At 42.7% G+C, this 25,278-nt stretch overlaps 1 protein-coding gene across 1 annotated transcript in view; it reads right to left on the minus strand.

The window, feature by feature from the left end:
- The window catches only part of LOC311047942 (uncharacterized protein), a gene marked incomplete at both ends in the record, with an annotated part of 44,876 nt that overhangs the window by 6,228 nt on the left and 13,370 nt on the right, over nt 1-25,278 (minus strand). The window contains 16 exons of the mRNA XM_084060892.1: nt 904-1,026; nt 1,347-1,411; nt 1,563-1,649; nt 2,195-2,245; nt 3,182-3,390; nt 6,299-6,538; nt 8,116-8,270; nt 8,820-8,939; nt 12,207-12,339; nt 13,765-14,036; nt 14,143-14,698; nt 15,269-15,299; nt 16,433-16,659; nt 18,903-19,021; nt 23,784-23,951; nt 24,603-24,900. Coding sequence (XP_083917018.1) covers nt 904-1,026; nt 1,347-1,411; nt 1,563-1,649; nt 2,195-2,245; nt 3,182-3,390; nt 6,299-6,538; nt 8,116-8,270; nt 8,820-8,939; nt 12,207-12,339; nt 13,765-14,036; nt 14,143-14,698; nt 15,269-15,299; nt 16,433-16,659; nt 18,903-19,021; nt 23,784-23,951; nt 24,603-24,900 — 2,854 coding nt within the window. The remainder of the gene's footprint in view (nt 1-903; nt 1,027-1,346; nt 1,412-1,562; nt 1,650-2,194; nt 2,246-3,181; nt 3,391-6,298; nt 6,539-8,115; nt 8,271-8,819; nt 8,940-12,206; nt 12,340-13,764; nt 14,037-14,142; nt 14,699-15,268; nt 15,300-16,432; nt 16,660-18,902; nt 19,022-23,783; nt 23,952-24,602; nt 24,901-25,278) is intronic.

Below are 25,278 nucleotides of genomic sequence, written 5' to 3' on the forward strand. Positions count from 1 at the left end.
GTTACACCTTGTATCGTAACATACTGCTAGCTTGAAAATCTGTTAATTTCGGCATCAGTATAAATTAGGTTTAAAGGTGCCACACAATATTCAGTCACTAGATAGTGTGTGTGTGTGTGTGTGTGTGTGTGTGTGTGTGTGTGTGTGTGTGTGTGTGTGTGTGTGCGTGCGTGCGTGCGTGCGTGCGTGCGTGCGTGCGTGTGGTGAATCCTAGCTTGAAATGCACAAGCTGCTACAATGAGAAGCTGAGCTTTATTCAATGCTTCTTAACCTTTTCTGTACCAGGGCCCACTTGGAAATCTTGAAAGCATTTGCGTTCCACCCATCTGACCATTTAACAATCAATAGATTGTGTTCCGGCTTGGATCAATGAAACTAACATAATATACTTTACGTTCCTAATTATCGCTATCACGATGAAAACTAACTTTTCAAGGAAAAATACCATAACTTTTTTTTTTTTACATAAATGTTTTAACTCATTGAGTGCCAGCATTGCCAGAATTATTTCAGAATGATGTTGTCCCAGTGCCAGCGTTTTTTTCACAGAAAACAAAAAGTGCTTAGGAAGCGAGATACAGCCTTTTTCAGTTCTAAGTTAAACAAGGAGTGGATGGAGCTGCAAATCTTCAGATGATGATATCTTGGGTTCTGAACATGTTCTTCAATTTTTTATTTTTTATTTTTTTTTAATTTTTCAAAAACACATGAAACACGTGATTGGCACGTTGAGCCATAGCGGTAAAAACACGTGAAACACGTTAATGGCACTCAGTGAGTTAATATTAATGTCATATTATTATTAAAACCGTAGTGTTTTGCAATACCCTCGCGGCCCACCAGAGGGCCCCGACCCACAGGTTGAGAATGGCAGGCTTTATTGACTGTGCGTTCTATACCAACCTGTTGCCCTTTCCATCATAGACCCACTTGGTAGAGCCCAGTCCTTCATAGGCAGAGCCCCAGTAGAACAGACAGGCATTACAATGGAGACAGTAGAGAAGGTAGGTGGTGGTACGGATCACTCTGCAGCGGGAGAAGAACGGGACATAGGTTTTAAGAACAAAACGACCAGCGGTTCCGGTAGGAGACACAAAGAGTCTCCTTTGTATCTCCTACCGGAACCGCTGCTGGTCGTCAAATTATTGGCTTAACGACAATTCCCCAAAAATATCCATGAATTTAAGTCTCCATGGGGTGACTAATCCATAGAAAATAAGTTATTTTTTGTGTGAACTATCCCTTTAAGAAACAAGAAGGACATGCAACATGGAAGCTAAAAGATGAACAACATGGTGGTGCTCATGCTAGTAAACCGGAAGCTAGCATGACAAGCAGCATCTCACCTGTAGACGTAGGCTTTGGTCAGGATGGCTTCTAGACGCTCGTTGAACTCAAAGAAGGAGTTGATCTGAAGAGGCAGTAATGGCAGCAGAGATACACATTTGTAGAGCTTCTGATATTGTTGTGAAAGAAGATTGTTGCTGATCATTTTAGCAAGTATCCTCCATCAACCTATCATAGGTTCTCTTAATGTCAGAGGGCAGTTATTAGTGTCTCACCTTTAGCAGTCTTGGGAAACGAAGAAGAGGATTGATGCCAGTTTTGAAGTAGAACAACTCCAATGGAACCAGACTGGCCACATCCATCTGAAACCCAGATCCATCCATTAGACTAGGGTTCCCCAATTACCTTTCCCCAAGGGCCAAATTATGTCTCTGGTACCAAGCCGAGGGCCAGGGGCATTGCGAATAAAAAACTAAAAATGTAAAAAACATTTTTAGTTTTTTATTCGTTTTTTTTCTCTAATCGAGCTAATTTGACACTGTGTTATTTTAGGCCTGGGATTCTTAAATCCTGTGTTGAGGGTCACACAAGGAAATGCACTCTGGAAACAAAATAAGTTGAGAATCAACCATTTACTTAAAATATTTGGTTGTTACAGTCTGCTTGAAAAGTAACAGATTAACAGCAGCCAGTTGTACATACTGAAAATCAAAATAAGTCCAGAATCAACAATTTAATTACAGATGTGTTTGTTAGTCTGCTTGAACAGTAATACAGATATTTTTTCAAAAATATGACAGGAGTCGTCACGGGCCGGACAGACAGACAGACAGACAGACAGACAGACAGACAGACAGACAGACAGACAGACAGACAGACAGACAAATGATAAACTCATTTCTTTTACCTTAAAGCGTGTAGTTTTCATGTAATGTTGTCTCATGTCCTTTTTCTCACACTGTAACACAAACAAAACATACATGAGCTGTGTGGGGAAAAGGCCCGCCTGAATCCTTTACCATGCGGATGAGTTAATATGACAACGTATTAGTTTAAAATACATCCTGGTTTAAGGATATATTTAAGCCTACTTTTAAAAGATGGCTGTTGTTAGCATATCTCAGGTCATCAGGAAGTTAATTCCAGAGAGATCATATGTTACAACTGCCACTTCAAATACTGCAGGGTAAAAAAAAATATTCAACTGATTCGACATTATTTCAATGTCAATTATTTCAATAACATTTTTTTTTTCTTTTTTTCAAATCTGTTTATTGGGTTTTTTAAGATTATTTACCTCCCATGTGAGTTCATGATCATACATGTATAGTATACATATGCAATGCATAAATACCCCATCAATCAATAACATTTCTTGATTATATAAAGACGTAAGTCTTTATAGTCTCACATCTAGATCTACAATGCATTCTGAGCTTGTAGATCGGCTGTGTTCGAATAACCAAAGTGTGAAACAGCTTTAACGGTTAATGTACACTTATTAGATAGTTACTTTTTAGATTTTGATTATTATTACAAAACATGCATTAACCACTTCAGCCCTATATACATTTCGGCCATTTGAAAATAGACGATCTACAAGCTCACAACGCATCGTAGATCTTGTAGATCTGCTATTTTCAAAATATTTGTATACATTTGAAAACTTGAAATTGGACCTTCTGCATAATGAGTACTTTTACTTTTGGTACTTTAAATACATTTTGATGCCAATACTTTTATACTTTTTACTCAAGTACATTTTTGAATTCCGGACTTTTACTTGTAACAGAGTATTTCTACATTGCTAGTATTGATACTTTCACTCAAGTAAAGACTGTGAGTACTTTTTTTTCCACCACCACCACCACCGGTGGTCCATCCATGCACTCACCACGATGTCTCCCCCCCGCACGAACTGCAGGCGCGGCTGGAAGACGGTGATGTCCAGGATGTAGACCAGGTCACAGACGTAGTCGGTCAGCAGCCAGTAGTAGATGTTGTCGGGGGTCTGGTAGGGGAAGGCCCAGCGCACCGGGATGAACCACACGTTCCAGTTCCACGCCAGAGTCACCAGCAGCAGCCACAGCACATAGCTCAGATCTGCAAGAGTAGCAGTGGTGGAAAAAAGTACTCAAATGTTTTACTTAAGTAAAAGCATCAATACTGCATTTTAGAAATACTCTGTTACAAGTAAAACGTCCGGAGATTCAAAATTTACTTGAGTAAAAGTACAGAAGTAATGTCATCAAAATGTACTTAGAAGTACCAAAAGTGAAAGTGCTCATTATGCAGAATGTCCCATTTCATTTTTTTTTCAAAATTATTGTATTAAAATCTTTTGAAAATAGCAGATCTACAAGCGCGATGCGACGCATTGTTTGACTCTTATGGATATGAAGCATCAACTGACGGTGAGAAAACGATAATGTTACTTCCACCAAATTAGTTACATTTTCTCCAGAAACAGACTGTATCAAATAGGAGTGACTGACTATCATAAACGATACAGAGCCTCCTCCTTGACAATATCGCCGAGACAGTTTGTTTATTTTTGGAACACAATTATAATATGAGACGATTCTAAGATGACCCAATGTTATTCTCCATAGAGAAATGACTTTACGAACCAGGGGATGAACGAGTGACGTCAGGACCTCTGTACTCTATAAGATTTCATTTAGTTTTAGTCATATTTTAGTCATCTGAAATGTTTTAGTTTTAGTCTAGTTTTAGTCGACTAAATATCATAAGATTTCAGTCGACTAAAACTACAGTTGATTTAGTCGACTAAAATGTATTTTGGCGGTGCCTTGATGATTTTACACTTGGTTGCATGCTGATCTACAAGCTCACAACGCGTCGCTGAGCTTGTAGATCGGCTATTTTCAGATTGCAACCAAACACATGTCTTTTAGTACTGGATCTCTTCTCCCTCACTAACATTTTAGTCTGTTTTTTATTTGTTGACGAAATTGTCAATATATTTAATCTCAGTTTTAGTCATCATAGCTTAGTTTTTATTTTATTTTTATTTAGTTTTCGTCAGTGAAGAAAGGTAGTCGACCAACATTTTCCGTCATAGTTTTAGTCGACAAAATCAACACAGTGCACAGCATATACAGTATATTAGATCTGCAAGTGGAGAGAAATACAGCCACAACGCATAGCTTAGATCTGCGAAAACACAAGTATTGTGTGTTTCTGGAGAAACATGAAGAAACCCAGAAAACAAACATTGCATATCATAGTCTGTCTGGTGGACATAGCTTGTTCTGGATGTGCTTTACTTTTCCGGAAATGGACAAAAAAGAACAGATCCGATGCAGTCATTCTCGTCTCAAGCTCTGTTAATGGTTAAATATCTAGAAACCCCACAGACAGACTCAATCACTTTTATTTTGTTGCGATTCAACGTTAACATTTTTTTATCTGGTAATGGGGTTGAAAGATAGGAATGGAGGATGAGAGAGAGAGAGAGAGAGAGAGAGAGAGAGAGAGAGAGAGAGAGAGAGAGAGAGAGAGAGAGAGAGAAGGGTGTCTAATATACAACCACCTTAAAGAACTACTAATCACGTGTATTTCTGCACTGTCTGTCTACACCTAGTGATCTCTGACAGCAAATGCACAATCCTTATGGTTTCCTAACAGTTATTTCTAAGTTACAATGTAACAGCTCTGTTTACACATTTCTTTATGCCCTTTTAATTGAACATTATTTAGTTTTGATTGTTTTCTCATGCCAATAAAGCCCCTTTGAATTGAGAGAGAGAGAGAGAGAGAGAGAGAGAGAGAGAGAGAGAGAGAGAGAGAGAGAGAGAGAGAGAGAGAGAGAGAGAGAGAGAGAGAGAGAGATGGCAGCAAAGGAGGGACAAATGGGAATGGATGGCAGATGTCTAGGATCTGATTCGTTCAAAGCACAGAGTAGATCCTCCTTATTTATCCAAACCCAATCCAATCCAAATGTGTTACTGATTCAAATCTGCTGCTGAGCCAATCAAATGAAGCTACAGGAAACTGAACCGGAACAGGAAACGGGTGGAAACCCAGGACTACTGTACTGTACAGTTAAAAGGATATTTTATCGTCTACTCAGGCTTTTTGGAGCCCGGACAGTTTCTAAGTTGCTTAATTCAGTATTTAGTACTTTCTTCAATTTCTATAATGCAGTATTGATACTTTTACTTAAGTAAAGCATTTGAGTACTCTTTCCACCACTGGGTTTGGATAAACAACGTTTCACTCTGCTGTGTTAATAGGCAAGCAGCGTTAAGCTTAAAGGGGTAGTTCACCCCCAAAATGACTTTTTCTCTATGGATTAGTCACCCCATGGACACGTGAATTCATGGATATTTTTTTGTTTTTGTCTCATTCCTAAGACAATAAATTGATGACCGCCAGCGGTTCCGGTAGGAGACACAAAGAGTCTCCTTTGTGTCTCCTACCGGAACCACTGCCTACCGGTCCGCTGGTCATCAAATTATTGGCTTAGGAATGAGACAAAAACAAAAAAAAGATCCATGAATTCACGTCTCCATGGATGGCACCCCATGGAGACATGGCGAATCGATAGAAAAAAAGTATTTTTTGGGAGAACTATCCCTTTAATGCAGGGGTCTTCAACAGGGGGTCCGGGACCCCTAGGGGGTCCTCAGAGTTACTACAGGGGGTCCGCCAAATCTTTGTGTGCTATGATTTTTTTTTTTTACATTAACCACTTGAACCCTAGCATCCCCTTTTCTGAGGAGAACTGTCGCCAAAAATAGCAGATCTACAAGCTCACAACGCCTCGCAGCGCGAGGCGTTGTGAGCTTGTAGATCTGCTATTTTTTTTGGCTAAAGAGCTATAGGTGTAGACTGTAGAGGGTAAAAAGAGCAGACTTTACAGAGAGGGGGTCCCTGCTTCATCTCTCTCTCTCAGCTACAGGGGGTCCTTGGAACACATTGAAGACCCCCTGCTCTAACGTATGAGGTTCTAAACGGGGGGCATGCAGGCAGGCAGGGTTCTCACTGGTAAAAGGGTCGATGCTGGCGGGGAAGCGGTACTGCATAAGGGCTCGTATCCACCGAGGAGCTTTCACCTTGCAGGAGCACCGAGACTGTTCCTCCTCCTCCTCCGCCGCTTCCTCCTCATCCGGTACCCCTCCTCCTCCTCTTCCTCCCCTTCCTCGTCTTCCTCCTCTTGACGCTCCCGCCCGGCTCTCCTTCTGCTCGCCGGGACCAGGGGGCGGGGCTGGTGCCTGAGGAGGCGCTGAAGGTCACAGGAGAAGGTGAGAGGTCAGAACAGCCTGACTCTCATCCGTTTTGGAAGAAGAACTTTACTTAAAGTACTACTGTAGGTAACTCTTAAACGGTCTACACCATGAATTTAAAAAATAATAATAATATTTAATATCATATTGTTTATGTCCCTCAAACGTTTTTCAAAAGGCTTGAGCCTAAATGAAGCCTCAGATATACTCATTCCAACTAACTTCTCTCTGGCTTATAAAGCACTTTCACCTGCAATACCACATTGTCCTGTTTGGCACGGGGCGCTATTGAGCCAGTTTGTATGCATGTTATCTCCTGGTTCTGTGTGGAAAAAGTAAAAAAAAAAAAAAGGAAAAAATAAGATTTTTTTTTTTTTTTTAAAAGATTCTTTTTTTTTTTTTTTTTCGGTTGGAAAAACGGGAGGAATTGTTCCCAGACGTGACGTAGGCAGGGGGAACAAATCTGACGGACTGTTTTCAGACCAATTTACATAAAAAATATAGATAGCCTATGAAAGCCTGCATGCTCGAAGTCGGGTATTTTTTGGAACAGAAGAGAGGTGGGGGAGACCAAAAACACACAAAAATGAAGAAAAAGTAAAAATTCATGGTGTAGACCCTTTAAAAAAAAAACTAAAGTTAAATTGTATATCTTTCTATATCTTGTGTGGCAAATGTTTCACAACACCCACTCCATGAATTTCACCCCCGAAAGCCTTTTATAAACTATTTTCTATTGAAACGGTGGCTAGGGTAGTCATTCCCGCGAAAAATGACGTCTACCGGCCGGAAAACGAAAACTTGAAATTCACCGGTTTCCTGTTTGGCCAGGAACTACAGCGCTAATAACAAAAAGGAATCTCATGCTGTTTTTAAGACATATAGGATTTGAAGATGGAAAAACAGCAGCAAAAGAAAACACAGCTCACGGTAACTAAAGCTCCACTGGCTAAGAGAAAAATCCACAGATAGTATAAGACAATTAAAAGAACGCTTTTTGAAACGCTTCCGTCTTCCGGTGAAAACGAATGGAATTCTGGGTAACGAAGGAATACATGAACGACCTGCAGTGACGGTAATGACGAGCAGAGGCTGCTAAAAATATATATTTTTGGACTAGCCTAATACGACTTTAAGTAAAAGTAACAATAGCATGACGATATACAAATACTCTGCAAAGTTTGACTTGAGCAAAAGTTACACAGTTTTGGCATCACAATATATTAACAGTACAAAATATTCTGTCCCTCTTCTTTTTTTTTTCAATAGCTGCTCTACAAACTCACAATGTGTCGTACTGTATTGCAATGCATTGTGAGCTTGTAGATCGGCTATTTTTGAACAGCGAAAGTATAAAATAGTACTTTAGTGGTTAGTTACTTAAGTGGGTGCATGCGGCATACAATCCCGAACACGACTCATTGATCATTAAAATAAACATGCTCTGAGAATGCACGTGATCCACGCAAACACTTTACAGATGTCCCACTGGGCTCTGATCCTCACACGGTTGGAACCGCTGTTCTACATTTGTGTAAACGTACAGGCTCGTATCCACAATGTGTGTGTCACTCACAGGCGTCCACGCTGTCGTCATCGGAGCTGTCCAGCTCTATGAGCTTCTCCTTGGCTTTCTCCGTTCGCTCCTTGAACATCTTGACCAGCTCCTGAAGACGCTCGTTGACCACCGCACTGGTCTGACTGGCCGCAGACGCCGGACGCTCTTTCAAACTGGGAGCAAGAAGACAACAATGCTGTGTGACCACATGGACAAATGATGCCACAGCTTTGAAGCGATGTGTGCATGCGTGTGTGTGTGTGTGTGTGTGTGTGTGTGTGTGTGTGTGTGCAAACTGTGCATAATAGTATGTGCATTATGCCCATATTATGTGCCTGCGTGCGTGTGTGCATACTTGAGTTGGAAATGCTCCAGCATGTGTGTGTGCATGTGTGAGTGTGTGCATGTGTGCGTACTTGAGTGTGTGCATGCGTGCATGCATGGGAGCACGTGTGTGCGTGCGTGCGTGCGCGGGTGCGTGCGTGGAAGCATCTGTGTGTGTGTGTGCGTGCGTGGGAGCATGTGTGTGTGCGTGCGTGCGTGCATGGGTGTGTGCGTGTGTGCGTGCGTGGGGGTGTGTGTGTGTGTGTGTGTGTGTGTGTGTGTGTGTGTGTGTGTGTGTGTGTGTGTGTGTGTGTGTGTGTGTGTGTGTGTGTGTGTGTGTGTGTGTGCGTGCGTGGGTGCTTGCATGGGAGCATGTGTGTGTAGGTGCGTGCGCTCACATGTCGTCTGTGCTGTGAAGGCTGGTCTGGCTGGGCCACGCTCTGACAGGGCCTCCTCCTCCTTCATCATCATCATCATCTTCACTTTGAGAATGTCGCCTCCAACTGCCAACATCACACACACAATAATAACATCACATACACAATAATATCACACTTATAATACTTTCATTGGTTCAATATTTATAAAACCAACAGAGACAAGTTATTTCTGTGAAAGATGTTTTTACGTGACGGATGCAGACGGATGAAAGACGTGCAAGTTGACTGTTGATCATGAGAGTGCTGTGCAGATGAAATTTTAACCACTTTAACCATTATTTTATACTTTGGCTATTCAAAAATAGCAGATCTACAAGCTCGTACCTACGAGCTTGTAGATCTGCTATTTAATTTGAAAAATCGTGTGAACATGTGTGCAAATCTTTGAATATATATATTTTTTTAAAGCGAAAATTATTAACTCAAATCTTTGCTTCTGGGGGATTCTACATGTTTTCTAAATCCGAAGAGTTTTTTGGGAAAAAACGTACTGTATGTTGTCTCAAACTTTTTTCATGTCAAGGACCCCCAAAATGCGGACCTCCATCTCAAAATATATAGTTCCTGGGACCCCCCAGAAGCAAAGATTTGAGTTACAAATGTTCGCTTTAAAAAAAAGAATATATATATATATGCAAAGATTTGCACACATTTTCACGATAAAAACAAAATAGCCAAAGAAATCTAAAAATGACACAGATTCTTTCCCGGAATGAATGGGTTCAAATGGATTATTTATGACTAATGACACACATGCACATATTCTGCACAATGCATGGGTTCACACAGTCTGCCACGATTCACTGGGTCATGCATAGATCCATATGGATGGATGGAGTGATTGATCACTGCTTGATTTGAGGGATGGATGGATGGATAGATACGGGATCAGCTATTATTATTGGTTGGATATCTTACATCCTCATCCGGATAGACCTATGCTTCCTTCCATCCAGTGTGAGTTTGGGTTTTGAGATTGTGTATGCAAGAGAGAGAGAGAGAGAGGGGGGGGGGGGGTAGTAGAAGACACTTGTGAGGTTCAATCACCTACACTATTCTACAACAGCTACGTAACACAGTGACTATACACATATAAGATCATCTCTCATGTCTTTATTGAAATTCACTATAAACTACATTATAGTGACATCGACATAGCAGTAAAAAGATGCCAATTATAAAAGCCAGGTAAAAGCCAACAGCACAGCACCTGTACACAGCTCATACATACTGTACTGTACAATGCACCATACAACACAACACAACACAACACAGCACAACACAACACAACACAACACAACACAGCACAACACAGCACAGCACAACACAAGTTACAACACATCACAACACAAGTTACAACACAAGTTACAACACAAGTTACATTCATACAATTTTGAAAATAAATATTTGTTTTCTGCAGAAACTCTTCACAGTTTGGGCTTTTTTCTCTCTCAATGTATAAAAAATACCTCTTCACTTGCTCAATGAAGAAAACTAAACGTTTTAATCACTTGCTGCAACATTTCTGGCATCTCTTTCACAGTGAACTTGCATCTTAACATATAGACAATGTCTCATGACCACGCAACCAAGCATGTCTTCTGTCTAAGGATCTAGTGATCGTTAGTGTTTGCATTTGGCCGCAAACGCGCACAGTCTAACCATCCTACCAATTTACAAAACTGTGAAAGTCAACTTTTCTGCAGAAGACAGACAACATAATATTTGGAAAACTGAAACCAGGACACTGCATGCACTACGACACAGGCTGCAGAGCAACAACACTGACAGTAGAGGGCAGCAGATGGACACAAGAAAATGAAGACTCTAGTCTAGGGCAGTGTTTCCCAAAAGGTTGGTGTCTTCCCGTGATAACAAACATACACAAATACATTATGAATTAATCACTTAATTATTTTTTTCAGATTGATTTTAATATATATATTATTTTATGTTATTCCTTAAAATCTTTGGGTAAAAAAAAGTATTGAAAATAGAAATAATCTACATATATAAATAATATAAATGTCAAACATATATCCCTATGTTTGGGACACACTGGCCTATAGGTTCACAAAGCAATAACCAAACAAAGGTCAACGACTTGAAGGGTTTCAATACAAGATGCCAAAATGTACAACTAGTACCTGAGATTTATATGTATTATTGTATTATTATATATTGTGCGTTCTTTTCTTTTTTTTTGCAATGAAGCCATTCATTTTGACACCAGAGGAGACTCTGTACGTACATAATATCTCCTCACATCTGAAAACAGTGACACTACTGTAGAATTGACCAAACTGTATGTACTGTAAATTAGTGGTTCTCAAAGTGGGGTCTGGGGTCCCCAGCAAAATGACCTAATATAATATCAAGACCAGTTTAACCCTATATACAGTAGGCCTACTGTACATCGGCTATTTGCAAATAGCTGACCTACAAGCTCACAAGCTTGTACATCTGTCCTTGACATGGAATGAGAACCACTGATAGTGAATTATAGAGGTGTACTGTGAAGCGTACAGTACAGTACACTGCAGACCATTAGACATCCATTAATGTACATGTCATCCATGCACATGTCTTACTCTTTCTCTGTTGTTTTACTGCAGACATCACACATGCCAGGAGAGAGAGAGAGAGAGAGAGAGACAGACACACAAAAATATTAGAAGACACTTTGAATGAATGAAAAGAAAACGTGGAACCCAATTCAACGTGGGGCTTATATATTAATAAACTAGAGGTTTGGGCCCAGCCCTCACACCTAGGTCTCTACCGATGACATACGTATATTAATTATGAGTTATGAACGTTTTAATAGTGGAGAGACATCCTGCTTCTACAGACATACATGAGGCACACATGCATTAGGACAGGGGTCTTCAACGTTTTCAGGCCAAGGACCCCCTAGCTGAGAGCGAGATGAAGCAGGGACCCCCTCTATATTGTATAATATTGTGTTTCAGAAAAAACGTTTGCTGCTCTTTTTTCCCTCTACACCTATAACTCTATACTCGATCTACAAGCTCACAACGCCTCGCGCTGCGAGGCGTTGTGAGCTTGTAGATCTGCTATTTTTGGCTAAAGTTCTCCTCAGAAAAGAGATGCTATGGTTCAAGTGGGTCATGTACAAAAAAATCATATCACAAAGATTTGGCAGACCCCCTGTAGTAACTCTGAGGACCCCCTAGGGGTCCCGGACCCCCTGTTGAAGACCCCTGCATTAGGAGGCACGGCTCCCCCCACAAAATATTTCGGCCGCGATGATGTATCGCTCCAATGATCAGCAGCGGGCCAATGAGCCGTCTACGTTTATATCACATGATGCTGTCCCCTCACCTGTGGCGTCCTCCTTTCGGGGGTACGGGGACGGTCAGGGTGTTGGGCGTGGGGTCCTGGGGGGTGAGGATCTGCGCTGCCCTCTTGTGGTTGGAGTCCACATCCTCTACGTTGACGGCAGGACGGAGGCTCTCTGGATGGGGGGGTTGAGAGTTAAGACAAGAAATACATGTAACTGTTCCTGTACCTTCATGTACTCACCATGAGATGACATGAATGGACACACGCAGCCTGGTAAACCCTCCCTCTGGAAATCTCATTTCCATTTGATTCCAGGAGTGAGTCTGGCCTGATCGCCCATTGTGGGGGTTTCTAGCGCATTACCAACTAACCGAGCCTATCAGCGTCGTCGCTCATCGTTTTGTGATTGACAGCGACAGTTGGCCAATCAGGTGGCGAGTTCGCGTGAGCCCGAATGAAGCCGAGTGCAGCCTTAGTGCAGCCGACAAAAGACGAACGGCAGCCATCGTTGTTTGTGCGAGTGGCTTCACCTCTTATCTTCGGTTTTAAAACGCTCTCAAACTTCTTTTTTTGAGGCACGGAATTTACTTTTAAGATATCGTTTGGATAGAACAGTCAACGGTATTACTCCCGCCCAACTCCAGCCCACAGCCAATATTGCAGAATGGGCGATCAGGCCAGACTCACTCCTGGAATGAAATGGAAATGAGATTCCCGGAGGGAGGGTTGACCAGGCTAGGACGCGCGCGCACACACACACACACACACACACACACACACACACACACACACACACACACACACACACACACACACACACACACACACACACACACACACACAAACAACACAACATAATCTCACAGTGGCAAAAACAGGCAAAAACATAAACCACAGTGACAGAGCAAAAACAATCACGAGACACGATCCGACTAGAAAACCAACTAAACGTCTGTCATTTGGGGAGATACTGACCCAAAGTGAGGCTGTTAATAGGCTCTATGCAGAGCAGCCATTATTGGAAAGAAATTGGGCCTCTTCCTTACTTGCTTCATAGGTGTAACCTATGATACTAATGAAGGCTCTGTTCCATTCTGGTCAAACAGAGTCAGGGTGTTGATATTGTTGCATGTTGGCTCACTGGAAACACTCTGCTACACCAGTGGGTCTCAAAGTGTGGTCCAGGGTCCCTCAATGGTTCCTTGAGGGGGTTCCAAACGGACCCTTACACTTACAGGTCTGTAACTCTGAGAGTGTACAAATGGAACCAAATGAACCCGTAACCCATTTGGTTCTACTTGCAGTACACTCCCAAGAGTTATGGGGGTCCTTGAAATTAAAAGGTTTGAGAACCACTGTGCTACACTAAATGGAACAGAGCCTTCATTACTATAATTGGTGAGACCTGTGAAGGAAGTAAGGAAGAGGCCCAATTTCTTTCCAATATGGCCGCTGTGTGTATAGCCTATTGGGTTATTTCAAAGCAGCATAAACATGCGCACAAGCACAAGCACAAGCACAAGCACAAGCACAAGCTGCAAACACACTTAATCCAACTAGTTGATTAGTTGGATTAAGTGCTGCACCCCTAGTTCACCTGCAGGTGGCAATGAAATGTCTGGGTCATCCTCGATGTAGAAGGCGGGGTTGAGGTGACCAGACAGCTGCTGCTGCAGCAGCGGGGCGGGCGGGCTGGCGATGGGCGGCAGGCGGGGGTAGGAGGGCACGTTGGGAAGCTCCAGCATGCTGCCGCCCGGAGAGGACGGCGAAGGGGAGCGGGAATGGCGGAGAGGGTGGGGGTGGTGGGGGGGAGGCGGCAGGGGGGAGTGTCGCACTAGCCGGTTGAGTTCTACATCCTGCTGGCTGGCGCTGTGGTTGAGTTTTTGTTGTTGTTGTTGTTGTTGTTGTTGTTGTTGTTGTTTTTTAGGCATCTTGGGGCTTGAGGCTGTTCAGGCGGTTCTGGATGTTGAGGTACGCCCGATTCGTTTGGCTGGGAATCTGAGAGAGCTTCTGGGGGATGGAGAAGAGGCTCTGGGGGATGGAGAAGAGGCTCTGGGGGATGGAGGACAGGCTCAGGGGCAGACTGGACAACCGAGAGGGCAACGAAACGCCCAGGATCTGCCTGGAACCGCTCGCGGACGCTCCTTCGGAAGCGGAGGGCGACGAGGAAGGGTCGGGGCCGCTCGGAACCTCTCCTTCGGAAGAGGGGGAGGCGGAGGAGGGGGACGAGGAGGAAAGGCCGGGGCCGCTCGGAGCCGCTCTTTCGGAAACGGTAGCGGAAGCGGCAGCGGCGGCGGAGGAGAAAAGGTCGCCGAGCGTCTGGGCGATGTTGAGCGGGACCTGGGTGAGTCTGATGTTGGAGAGCTCGGCGCGGAGCTCGGGCGGCAGGGAGGGCAAGCGCTTGGTGACGTCAGAGACTTTAGGAGGTGTGATCCCGTTCTCTTTGAAGAAGGCGTTTATGTTGCCGAGGCAGTCGGAGGCGTGCGGGATGCGCATCAGGCAGCTCTTAAGCACATCGCAGCTGGCGAGGGCTACGGGGGAGACAGGGGGACAGGGTGGTGAAGGATGGCTGCAAACAGGCTGCTGTCAGACAGACAGTCAGTCAGACAGACAGACAGACAGACAGACAGACAGACAGACAGACAGACAGACAGACAGACAGACAGACAGACAGACAGACAGACAGACAGACAGACAGACAGTCAGTCAGTCAGTCAGTCAGACAGACAGACAGACAGACAGACAGACAGACAGACAGACAGACAGACAGACAGACAGACAGACAGACAGACAGACAGACAGACAGACAGTCAGTCAGTCAGTCAGTCAGACAGACAGACAGACAGACAGACAGACAGACAGACAGCTTTTCAAATGGGGGTCTGCGGTAAAATTTCACATCAATTTTGGAGTCCTTGAGATGAAAAAGAACCACTGGTCTACAGATTACTAGTACAGACAGAGACATGAAAAACGTACTAATGGGGGGAAAAAGAAAACTTAATTAGTTTTTGTCAATAAAGAAGCAGAAGGAGAAAGAAGTCAAAAGGACAAAACCAGGTAATGGTCAGTTATTAGTATTTGTACAGTAGCCTACATACCACAACTGGCTTCCCCTGGACGCTCGTCTCCCTACAAAGAACAACAAACAAACAGAAGGTGAACTACAAGCTCACAACACTTGTATATATAGGTTACATGTCGCCTTTCCGACATGTCGCCTTTCCGACGTTAACTAACCCTATACCTAACCCTAACCGCACGCGGAAGCCACTAGTCAGAGTAGTGAGATGTCGGAATGCAGACATTACCCCGTAGATATGCTATTTTCGGCGCACAATACAGGCACACAACTAAGTACAAATCTATCATTCATGTTAAATATTAATACAAATGTTTAATCAAATGGAAATGACTGTCTTCTCACACTAAAGTACATTTACTCAAGTACTGTACTTAATTTTGAAGTATTTTTAGCGGTGCCAACCGCTCCATATCTGACTTTGTCTGTGTGTCCGTGTGTCCGGGTGTCCGTGTGTCTGTCCGGGTGTGTGTCTGTCCCATAAACAAATATTGATGACAACATCAATACGGGGCTCATCAAAGGCACCGCTTCCTTCACACAGGGTGTGAAGGAAGCGGTGCTTCAGTTGTGTGTTGTTTTTGCAGGAAATGCACTTAAAACTTCTGGTGATTAGTAGTTTTCGTTCCCTACCTATGTTGAATACACTTATTGTAAGTCGCTTTGGATAAAAGCGTCTGCTAAATGACTGTAATCTAATGTAATGTGTCTTGAGAATTCCCAATTTTCTGTACTTTTTACTTCTACTCCACTACATCTCAGATCCAAATATTGTACTTTTACTCGACTACATTTATCTGAAAACCTTAGTTACAAGTTAATTTGTCGATTGATTATTATTACAAAACCACTTAACCACTTCAGCTCTGTATACATTTCGGCCATTTGAAAATAGCAGATCTACAAGCCCACAATGCGTCGCGATGCGACGCATTGTGGGCTTGTAGATCTGCTATTTTCAAAAGATTTTTATACATTTGAAAACTCGAAATGGGACATTCTGCATACTGAGTACTTTCTACTTTTGGTACTTTAAGTGCATTTTGATGCCAATACTTTTGTACTTTTACTCAAGTAAATTTTGAATTCCGGGACCTTTACTTGTAACGGAGTATTTCTACATTGCAGTATTGATACTTTCACTTCAGTAAAGCAATTGAGTACTTTTTTTTCCACCACTGACCGTCAGCATGCTGAGGTAAGAGCTTACTTTAGCAGCAGCAGCAGCAGCATCAGTGTCCTCCTCTGCTTTCTGCGGCTGATGGGTCACTACTGGCTCAGGGTCAGCCTCTGTCTCAGGACCTGGCTCTGCTTCTGGGTCCTGATCAGAGCCTCTGGTCTGGTCCTCAGGATCAGGGGAGGTTGTCTGTGGCTCTGCCGCCTCCTCCTCCTCCTGCTGATCTACGTGTTCTTTAGAGACATTAGAGGGTGAGAAAGACAAGAGGGATGTGAGAAGAGAGCCTGTTTTACCTAGCCTGGTAAACCCTCCCTCCAGAAATCTCATTTCCATTTGATTTCAGGAAGGAGTCTGGCCCGAAGGCTTGTCTGGGCGTTTCTAGCCCCTTCACCAAATGGACGAGCCTATCAGCGGTGTCGCTCATCGTTCTGTGATTGACAGCGACAGTTGGCCAATCAGGTGGCGAGTTCGAGTGAGCCCGAATGGGAACGAGTGCAGCCTGAGTGCAGCCGACAAAAATGGAACGCTCCGCCATTGTTTCTGTGGGCAGTTAAACGTTTTACTTTCGGTTTTAAAACACTCTCAAACTTCTTTTTTGAGGCACGGAATTTACTTTTAAGATATCATTTGGATAGAATTTAGTTGTTTAACTTCATATATGTGGTCCATTAATCATGACAGAGCCTATTTAAAAATAAAAATTCAGAGAACCGGCAGGGGCGGGCAGTGACACGCATGTATCCCAATAAGGCAACCTATTTTGGGCATGGCCGTCTCAAAAGTCCCGTTGCGTCACATTAGTCTGGAGGTGGTAAAAATGCACTGCTGATTGGCTGAAGGGGAACAATGATCATTGGCTGAAGGAGTTGTCGGTCAACGGTATTACTCCCGCCCAACTCCAGCCCACAGCCAATATTGCAGAATGGGCGATCAGGCCAGACTCACTCCTGAAATCAAATGGAAATGAGATTTCTGGAGGGAGGGTTTACCAGACTATGTTTTACCCACACAATAATCCGTCCAATGCAGGGGTCATCTCCATGCTGGCTTGTGGTGGACATTTTTGTCTAAAGTCTTATTTTTGCCATGGACGTACAAAATGAGTGGACACACACAAAGAGCTACCCCCCCTAAATTACAGGTCTGTAACTCTGAGAGGGTACAAATGGAACCAAATGGACCCTCACGGGTCCATTTGGTTCCATTTGTACACTCTCAGAGTTGTGGTGGTCCTTCAAAATAAAGTGTTTGAGAACCACTAGTGGACTCCTTAAAGGTAGGGTAAGTGTTTTTTTTTGGTTAAAACAAAAAGTATTTTGTTAAAAGGTTAAAGCACTATATTGTGATAGTAATCATTGCTATAGAGTGTTTGTTCAGTAACAGGAGTCTCCCCGTCTCTCCAGCTCTTTAATAAACAGAAAATACATTTTCAAGTAGGTGTCAAAATCTCAGCCAATCAGGAGAAAGTGCCCATTTTTAAGCTTAATTTATATAGTGTTCCAGTTCCAATTTTGCCTGCTCATTTCTTAGTGTCATCACTTCCAATTTCACTTGTTTAATCTATATCCTGATTGAGTTCTCTGTCCTGATTGGATACAATTGGAAATGAAACTGAAACTAAAACGAAAATGCGTTTTCTGTTTTATAAAGAGCTGGAGAGACAAGGAGACTCCTTTTACTGAACAAACATTCTATAGCAATGAGTACTATCAGAATATAGAGCTATTAACGCTTATTTTAACCAAAGAAAATCACTTACCCTACCTTTAATGTGCCACAGTGTCACATTAAATCAGTGTCATGCATATTCTGAAGAGAACCTGCAAACTGACATTCAGTAATTGGGTCTTATGATCAAAATAAGAACAACTGGTGTTGTGTTAAAATAAAATGTAGAATTCCTCCCGGACAAGGCCAGGTCTTTGCCACGGACACATTGATGACTCCTGGTCCAATACTGTGTGTACCGGAACCTGAAAACGCTGATGTGTCACATTGATCAGCATGGATTTGTTTCCTTAATTTCTTAAGCCATTTTGGGCGGGAACTGGAACCCCTATTTGTAACTATACCTTTCATGACGGGAACTCCTTTTGGGTTCTTGTTGCTATGTACAGTATATAGCAACATATATTTGTTGTCATTTACTTGAGGTCAGGATTTAGAAGGCGTTTTTAGAATCGGCCTCAGGTCTAAATGGGTTAAAATCACAGTAAAGTTTAAAAGTTCCACAGGTTGAGTACTCTGTTGTCAATGTGAGGTGTGTTGGACCCTGTACCTTTGGTGTTATGTTTTCTTTATTTTTAGTTTTTGTGTTTTAGTTTTGTAGTGTTTTTTCTTTGTTTGTGTTTCGGTATTGTTGAGGGTTCTGAATGAATAAATGTCACAAAAATTAGGTTCTGTCTGAGCAGAATTGATTCTGATACATGATGCACTGTGGCTTGAACCTAATAAATTGCATTTAAAAAAAACCTACCTGGTTCTATAGATGGTTCCGCGGCTAATGGTTCGGAGCGTACAGAGGGTGGGTCGATCTCTGCATCCGCCGCTGTCTCCTCCCCCTCCTCCCCTTCCTCGTCAGAGCACTGCTCGTTGCTGCAGGACAGGACAGGACAGAACAGTTGGACAGTTGAACAGTGGGCCGAAGATAGACGATCTACAGTGCACGTTTGTAGATCTGCAATTGTTTGTCCTTCGCAATGAGGACCTAGCCTGGTAAACGAGGACCCACCACATCCCCATATGTGGAGATCCCTGATATGATGTCATAGTACTGACATCATAGACTACTAGCCTCTAAGTGCTATGATAATGGTGACACTACACCTGTGGTTCTCAAACTTTTCCATGTCAAGGATCCCCAACTTGACACTTATTAGCCTGCGGACCCCCATTTGAAAAGATTTTCCAAGGCCCCCCATAAGAGAAGATTTTTACAGCTCTAGCAGTGATTCTCAACTATATTTTATTTCAAGGACCCTCAGTTTGACATGCATTAGGGCTACGGACCCCCATTTAATGGCATTTCTATCTCTGGGACCCCAATTTATATTGTAAAATCAATGTTAACTTAACTGTTCCATTTGTACTGAGTGTGCAAATGGAACCAAATGGACCCGTTAGGATCCATCTGGTTCCATTTGTACACTCTCAGAGTTACAGACCCATAAGGGTCCATTTGGATCTTAACTATCCTAACTATCATTTAGCTGGGGACCCCCTGGAACTCCCTCAAGGGCCCCTGGGGGTCCCTGGACCCCACTTTGAGAAGCAATGATCTACAGTACATGTAAGTTTGTAGATTGTCTGTTTTGCCAACATCTGTACTTCGCATTATGTCGAGAACCGTCCGACTGAACGGCTCGTCATTAAAGTGAAATATCCCTTTAATGACTTAATGCTCGTCTTGTGTAACGTGTAACTGTCTGGCACCTTGCACAATATGCCTGCATATCTTCAACCTTTTTTATATATATTTTTAGCGGTGCCAACCGCTCTATATCTGACTTTGTCTGTGTGTCCGTGTGTCCGGCTGTCGGACATTCTTATTGGCTGGGCTATAAACAAATATTGATGACAACATCAATACGGGGCTCATCAAAGGCACCGCTTCCTTCACATAGGGTGTGATTTTTAATATTAATGTAATTATCATTACAATCTTAGTGTTTTGCCAATTAGTTGGAGGCCCATGTGCAATGTCCTCACAGCTCACAGGTTCTCACTCACTGACACACTGAACTAAACCATCACACATCTGATTGGTATGTTACGCTGGAGGATCAAGTGCCATTAACCCATTCAATGGCGCTTGAGCTTGTAGATCTGCTATTTTTGAAAAATCATGAGGATTTGTGCAAATCTTTGATTATATGTTTTAAAGCGAACATTTGTAAAATATTTTATTCCAAGGACCCCCAGAAGCAAAGATTTGAGTTGTGTTGTTCGCTTTAAAATTTATATAGTCAGGGGATATTAAAAAAGTCTTGGAATAAATTCCTTACCAAAAAAAATCTTCACCAATGTGTTTGTAAAGGTGTCTAGTAACACATCGGCCCAATCTCAATGGGCTTTTTACACAAAAAAGTATACATGGCTATGGCCGTTTTTAGCCCAAGGAGTGGTTTTGGTGCAAAACAAATGATTGCAATGGATTCAGAATCATAAAAACACCCTAGTTTGACACCTCACATGCTACTTAAAACAGAATTAAATTTGGATTTTTTTTTAACCAAGGTTATGGTGGGTAGCCCAACTTTAAGGAGCTGTCAAAAATTCTCCTAGGGAAACTGCATTTCAGTCTTTATGAGATGTGTTACTAGACACCTTTACAAACACATTGGTGAAGATTCTTTTTGGTAAGGAATTTATTCCAAGATTGGAAAATATTCTGCTAATCCCTGACTAATATATATACGTTTTTTTTCTAAAATCGTAGCTATTTTTTAATAGCCAAAGAAATCTAAAATGACAGAGATGCATGCCCGTATTGAATGGGTTAACCACTTAGTCGACACCATGCTAATTGCAGAAGGTGTGTAATCTGCACACAGCAGCAGGTTTGCCACCTGTAGCCTAAGAGAGTAGATATACTCTCATCCACCTGTAGCCTAACAGAGTAGATATACTCTCATCCACCTGTAGCCTAACAGAGAAGATATACTCTCATCCACCTGTAGTCTAACAGAGTAAATATACTCTCATCCACCTGTAGTCTAACAGAGAAGATATACTCTCATCCACCTGTAGTCTAACAGAGAAGATATACTCTCATCCACCTGTAGTCTAACAGAGTAGATATACTCTCATCCACCTGTAGTCTAACAGAGAAGATATACTCTCATCCACCTGTAGTCTAACAGAGAAGATATACTCTCATCCACCTGTAGTCTAACAGAGTAGATATACTCTCATCCACCTGTAGTCTAACAGAGTAGATATACTCTCATCCACCTGTAGTCTAACAGAGAAGATATACTCTCATCCACCTGTAGTCTAACAGAGAAGATATACTCTCATCCACCTGTAGTCTAACAGAGAAGATATACTCTCATCCAGCAAATTGTAAAAACGAACATAAAACATGATAATATAATAACAGTTTTTTTTCCCAACAGAAACCTTCTGCCTGATATAACGGATCCACAGTATCTACTCAAACCCAAAACGCACAAATAACTACTCACTTTCACAGGTCGATAGCGACTGCATTAGGTAGGCCTGGCCCTGCAGAGCATCCTGGTAAACGGCTACAAACGGCTGCACGAGAGGAACTCGAGAAATGCGACGCGCAAATTCAACAATCTTTTTTTTTTGTCGTATGTCACTTTGACAACACAGAGGACGTGTGCCATCGCTTTCCCCTGCACCTTCAACAGAAACAAACCGGGGAGGCGTGCTTTCGGTTACCAGGGGAAACCGTTGAGAGGGGATCGCCCGTTGCCAAGGGAAGCGATGTGGTTGCTATGGTGGTAAAAAGGATGCTTGAGATGCCGTGCAGCGGATCACATAACGAGCCCCCGTGGGAGCGGGAAGGGGGGAGGGGGGGGGACGACGACACACACACGACAGGCCGTCAGCTACAAGATGAATATTATGTTCTCAAGACAGGTGATCAGAGAGCTGGAAAAACTCTATCACACACTCTACCTCTCTCTCCTGTCCCTCCATCTCTCCCCCCTCTCCCCCCTCTCTCACACACACACACACACACACACACACACACACACACACACACACACACACACACACACACCCTTATGTATACCTGTACACGCGACGTAACAACATCACCTTGAACGTTCGATCAAATTGTCGTCATGCATTTCCAACTCAACACAGCGTACAGCGAGTGGATTATTTGTTTGGAAGGCTTTAAAGGAGGAGTTCACCCAAAAATGACTTATTTTCTATCAATTACACACCCCATGATGCCTTGATTTCATGGATTTATTTTTGTTTTTGTGGCATTCCTAAATAAAACAATAATTTGATGACCGTGTGTATTTCCGGTAGGAGACACAAATAATCTACTTTGTGTCTCCTACCGGATACATTAGCCGGTAGGAGACGGAAATCAAATTATTATTTTAGGAATGCCACAAAAACAAAAAATAATCCATGGATTCAAGGCTTCATAGGGTGTGCAAATGATAGAAAATAAGTCATTTTTTGGGTGAACTCCTCCTTTAAATGTCAGCAGCCATTGAGGTGACTAATGGATCGATCTGCATTGATCAGTAGTTCTCAAATGTTTTAATTTCTAGGACCCCCAAATTCTGAGAGTGTACAAAGCGAACCAAATGGACCCATAACCACAGACTTGTAAGGATCCATTTGGAACCAACTCAAGAAAAACCTGAGGGTCCCCTGGACCCCACTTTGAGAACCATTGGCATTGATCACTCCTCACTAATGCATACATATAAAACATATAAATATAAAGATAGAATGAATAGAAAAGAAGAGCAGCATGCTTTATGTTCTTACTCTGACGTTTTACTGTGCCTGGATTCTGCTTCACTCAACTCTTCCTGTGGTATCTCCTGCAACCTGCACACACACACACACACACACACACACACACACACACACACACACACACACACACACACACACACACACACACACACACACACACACACACACACACACACACACACACACACACACACACACACACACACACACACACACACACACACACACAGCATTCTGTTAGACACACCAGTGTTCATTTTGACAGCACATTTTGATTTTAGTTTTAGTCATAGTCTTTTGAATAACATTTCATTTAGTTTCAGTCATATTTTAGTCATCTGAAATGTTTTCGTCGACTAAATATCATAAGACTAGTCATACGACTAAATCTAGAGTTGATTTAGTCGACTAAAATGTATTTTGGCGGACTGTGATGGCTGATTTTACACTTGGTTGCATGCTGAAAATAGCCGATCTACAAGCTTACAACGCGTCTCGCTGCGACACGTTGTGAGCTTGTAGATCGGCTATATTCAGAGCGCGACACCCAAGCGCAACCAAACATGAAATGACTTGTCTTAGTTCATTTTCACTCACTATACAGTAGTCCCTCCCTAACATTTTAGCCTAGTTTGTATTTATTGAAGAAATTATCAGTATATTTAGTCTTAGTTTTAGTCATCATAGCTTAGTTCATATTTAGCTTTTATTTAGTTTTCATCAGTGAAGAAATGTAGTCGACGAAGATTTTTTTACAATTTACTTGAGCACCTGCCCCTCAAAATGTCTGTGCACGCCACTGTCAACAGGATTAGTTCTCGTTGAGAAGCCACACCATTGTACCAGAGAGTATACAGTAGGTAAATGAGTGTTTTACTCTGCATCAGGCTCTTCTTCAGGCTCCTCCTCCTCTTCCAGGAGCTCCTGGCTGCCCACAGAGAGCTTGATGGAGCCTCCGTCTGTCATCTGTCTGATGGCCATCTCTGCCGCGTGCCGCGCCACGTCCTCCGCCATGCGGGCCATCTCCACACGCTCCTCCAGCAGACTACACAGAGAGGACAACCTGTTTACTAACATGCTGACCATCAGGGGCGTTATTTGGGGTCACATTAACTCTTTAACTGCCAGAGTATATACACAATCCCTTCCCTGCCATAGAATAACATTGCAAAAATAGGTAAAATGTGAATTTTGTCTCCGTTTATTTTTTAACATTGAAGTGAATGGAGCAGAAAATCTTTGCATCGCGTTATCTCCTGCTTCCTTTGTGATAAAAAAAAAATGTAAAAAGCAAAAAAAAAAAAAAAATCTCGTCAATCTCGTCGACGGCTGGCTGAGCCATGCGGAGAAAAACGAGAAATCTCGTCAATGGCAGGAAAAGAGTTAATATGAATGTTATGTTATCATTTTGCCCATCTGCAATACCCTCACGGCCCACCAGTGGGCCCTCCGGTCCACAGGTTTTGGGGAATCGCCGTACTATAGAGCCGTGGTTCCCAAACTGGGGGTCCACAAATCATTTTGGGGGGTCCCCTGATGATTAGCTTAATGTGCAACATTGTTTTTCTCACCACAGTAAACAAACCAGCAACATACAGTTAAGTTACAATTTTTAACGTTTAAGACCATTTTAAAACCAAATTGTCAAATGTAAGAAAGGGGTTTAGGAAGCCTTGCTATAGAGCATCACTCTCACCGTGATTCCATGGTTGCCATGGCGACCCCCTCGGCTTCCCTCTTGATGCTGTCGATGAACGGCGTCCAGCGGCCCGTTTGAGTCCCGGCGTCCAGAGAGGCTCTGGTGGTTTCTTCATCGCTCTGCATGGAGTCCGCTGGCGCCATCGTCTCCGCTGCCTCTTCCACCACCAGCTCCACCAACTTAACGGACTGCACGGAGCACCCGTCCGATTGGACCGGGTGTGCGCGTGACGCCTCTTGTTTGAGCGGTCCTTCGTTGTCTGAGTCGACGTCTTCTAGTACCATGTCTGCTGAAGCTGCAAGAAGATGGTTAGAGATCTTTGTCTGGGTTTGTTGATGGCATGAGAAAATAGCTATGTTACCCACATAGTTATCCAAAGTTATATATTGGGCAGCGGGGGATATGGACAACATCAAATATCACGATATGTTTGGCCAAATGCCTCGATATGTGTTGTGACTACATCAGTTTACTTTAAAGTTTTTCAAAAATTGTCCAAAAACGTAATTTTTGAAAATAAGTTTGTAGATCAGCAATTTTTTTGCTGGTTTTGACACTTTTTAAAACAAGGGAAAGACAACACTTTTGCCCTATCATGATATCCAACATCCCAGACGATATCTCTCATATCACATGCAATATCTTGATATGAGAATGTCGTATACAGTATATT

Source organism: Gymnoscopelus microlampas (assembly GCF_963454915.1).
Source record: "Gymnoscopelus microlampas genome assembly, chromosome: 6".
NCBI classification, from domain to species: Eukaryota; Metazoa; Chordata; class Actinopteri; order Myctophiformes; family Myctophidae; genus Gymnoscopelus; species Gymnoscopelus microlampas.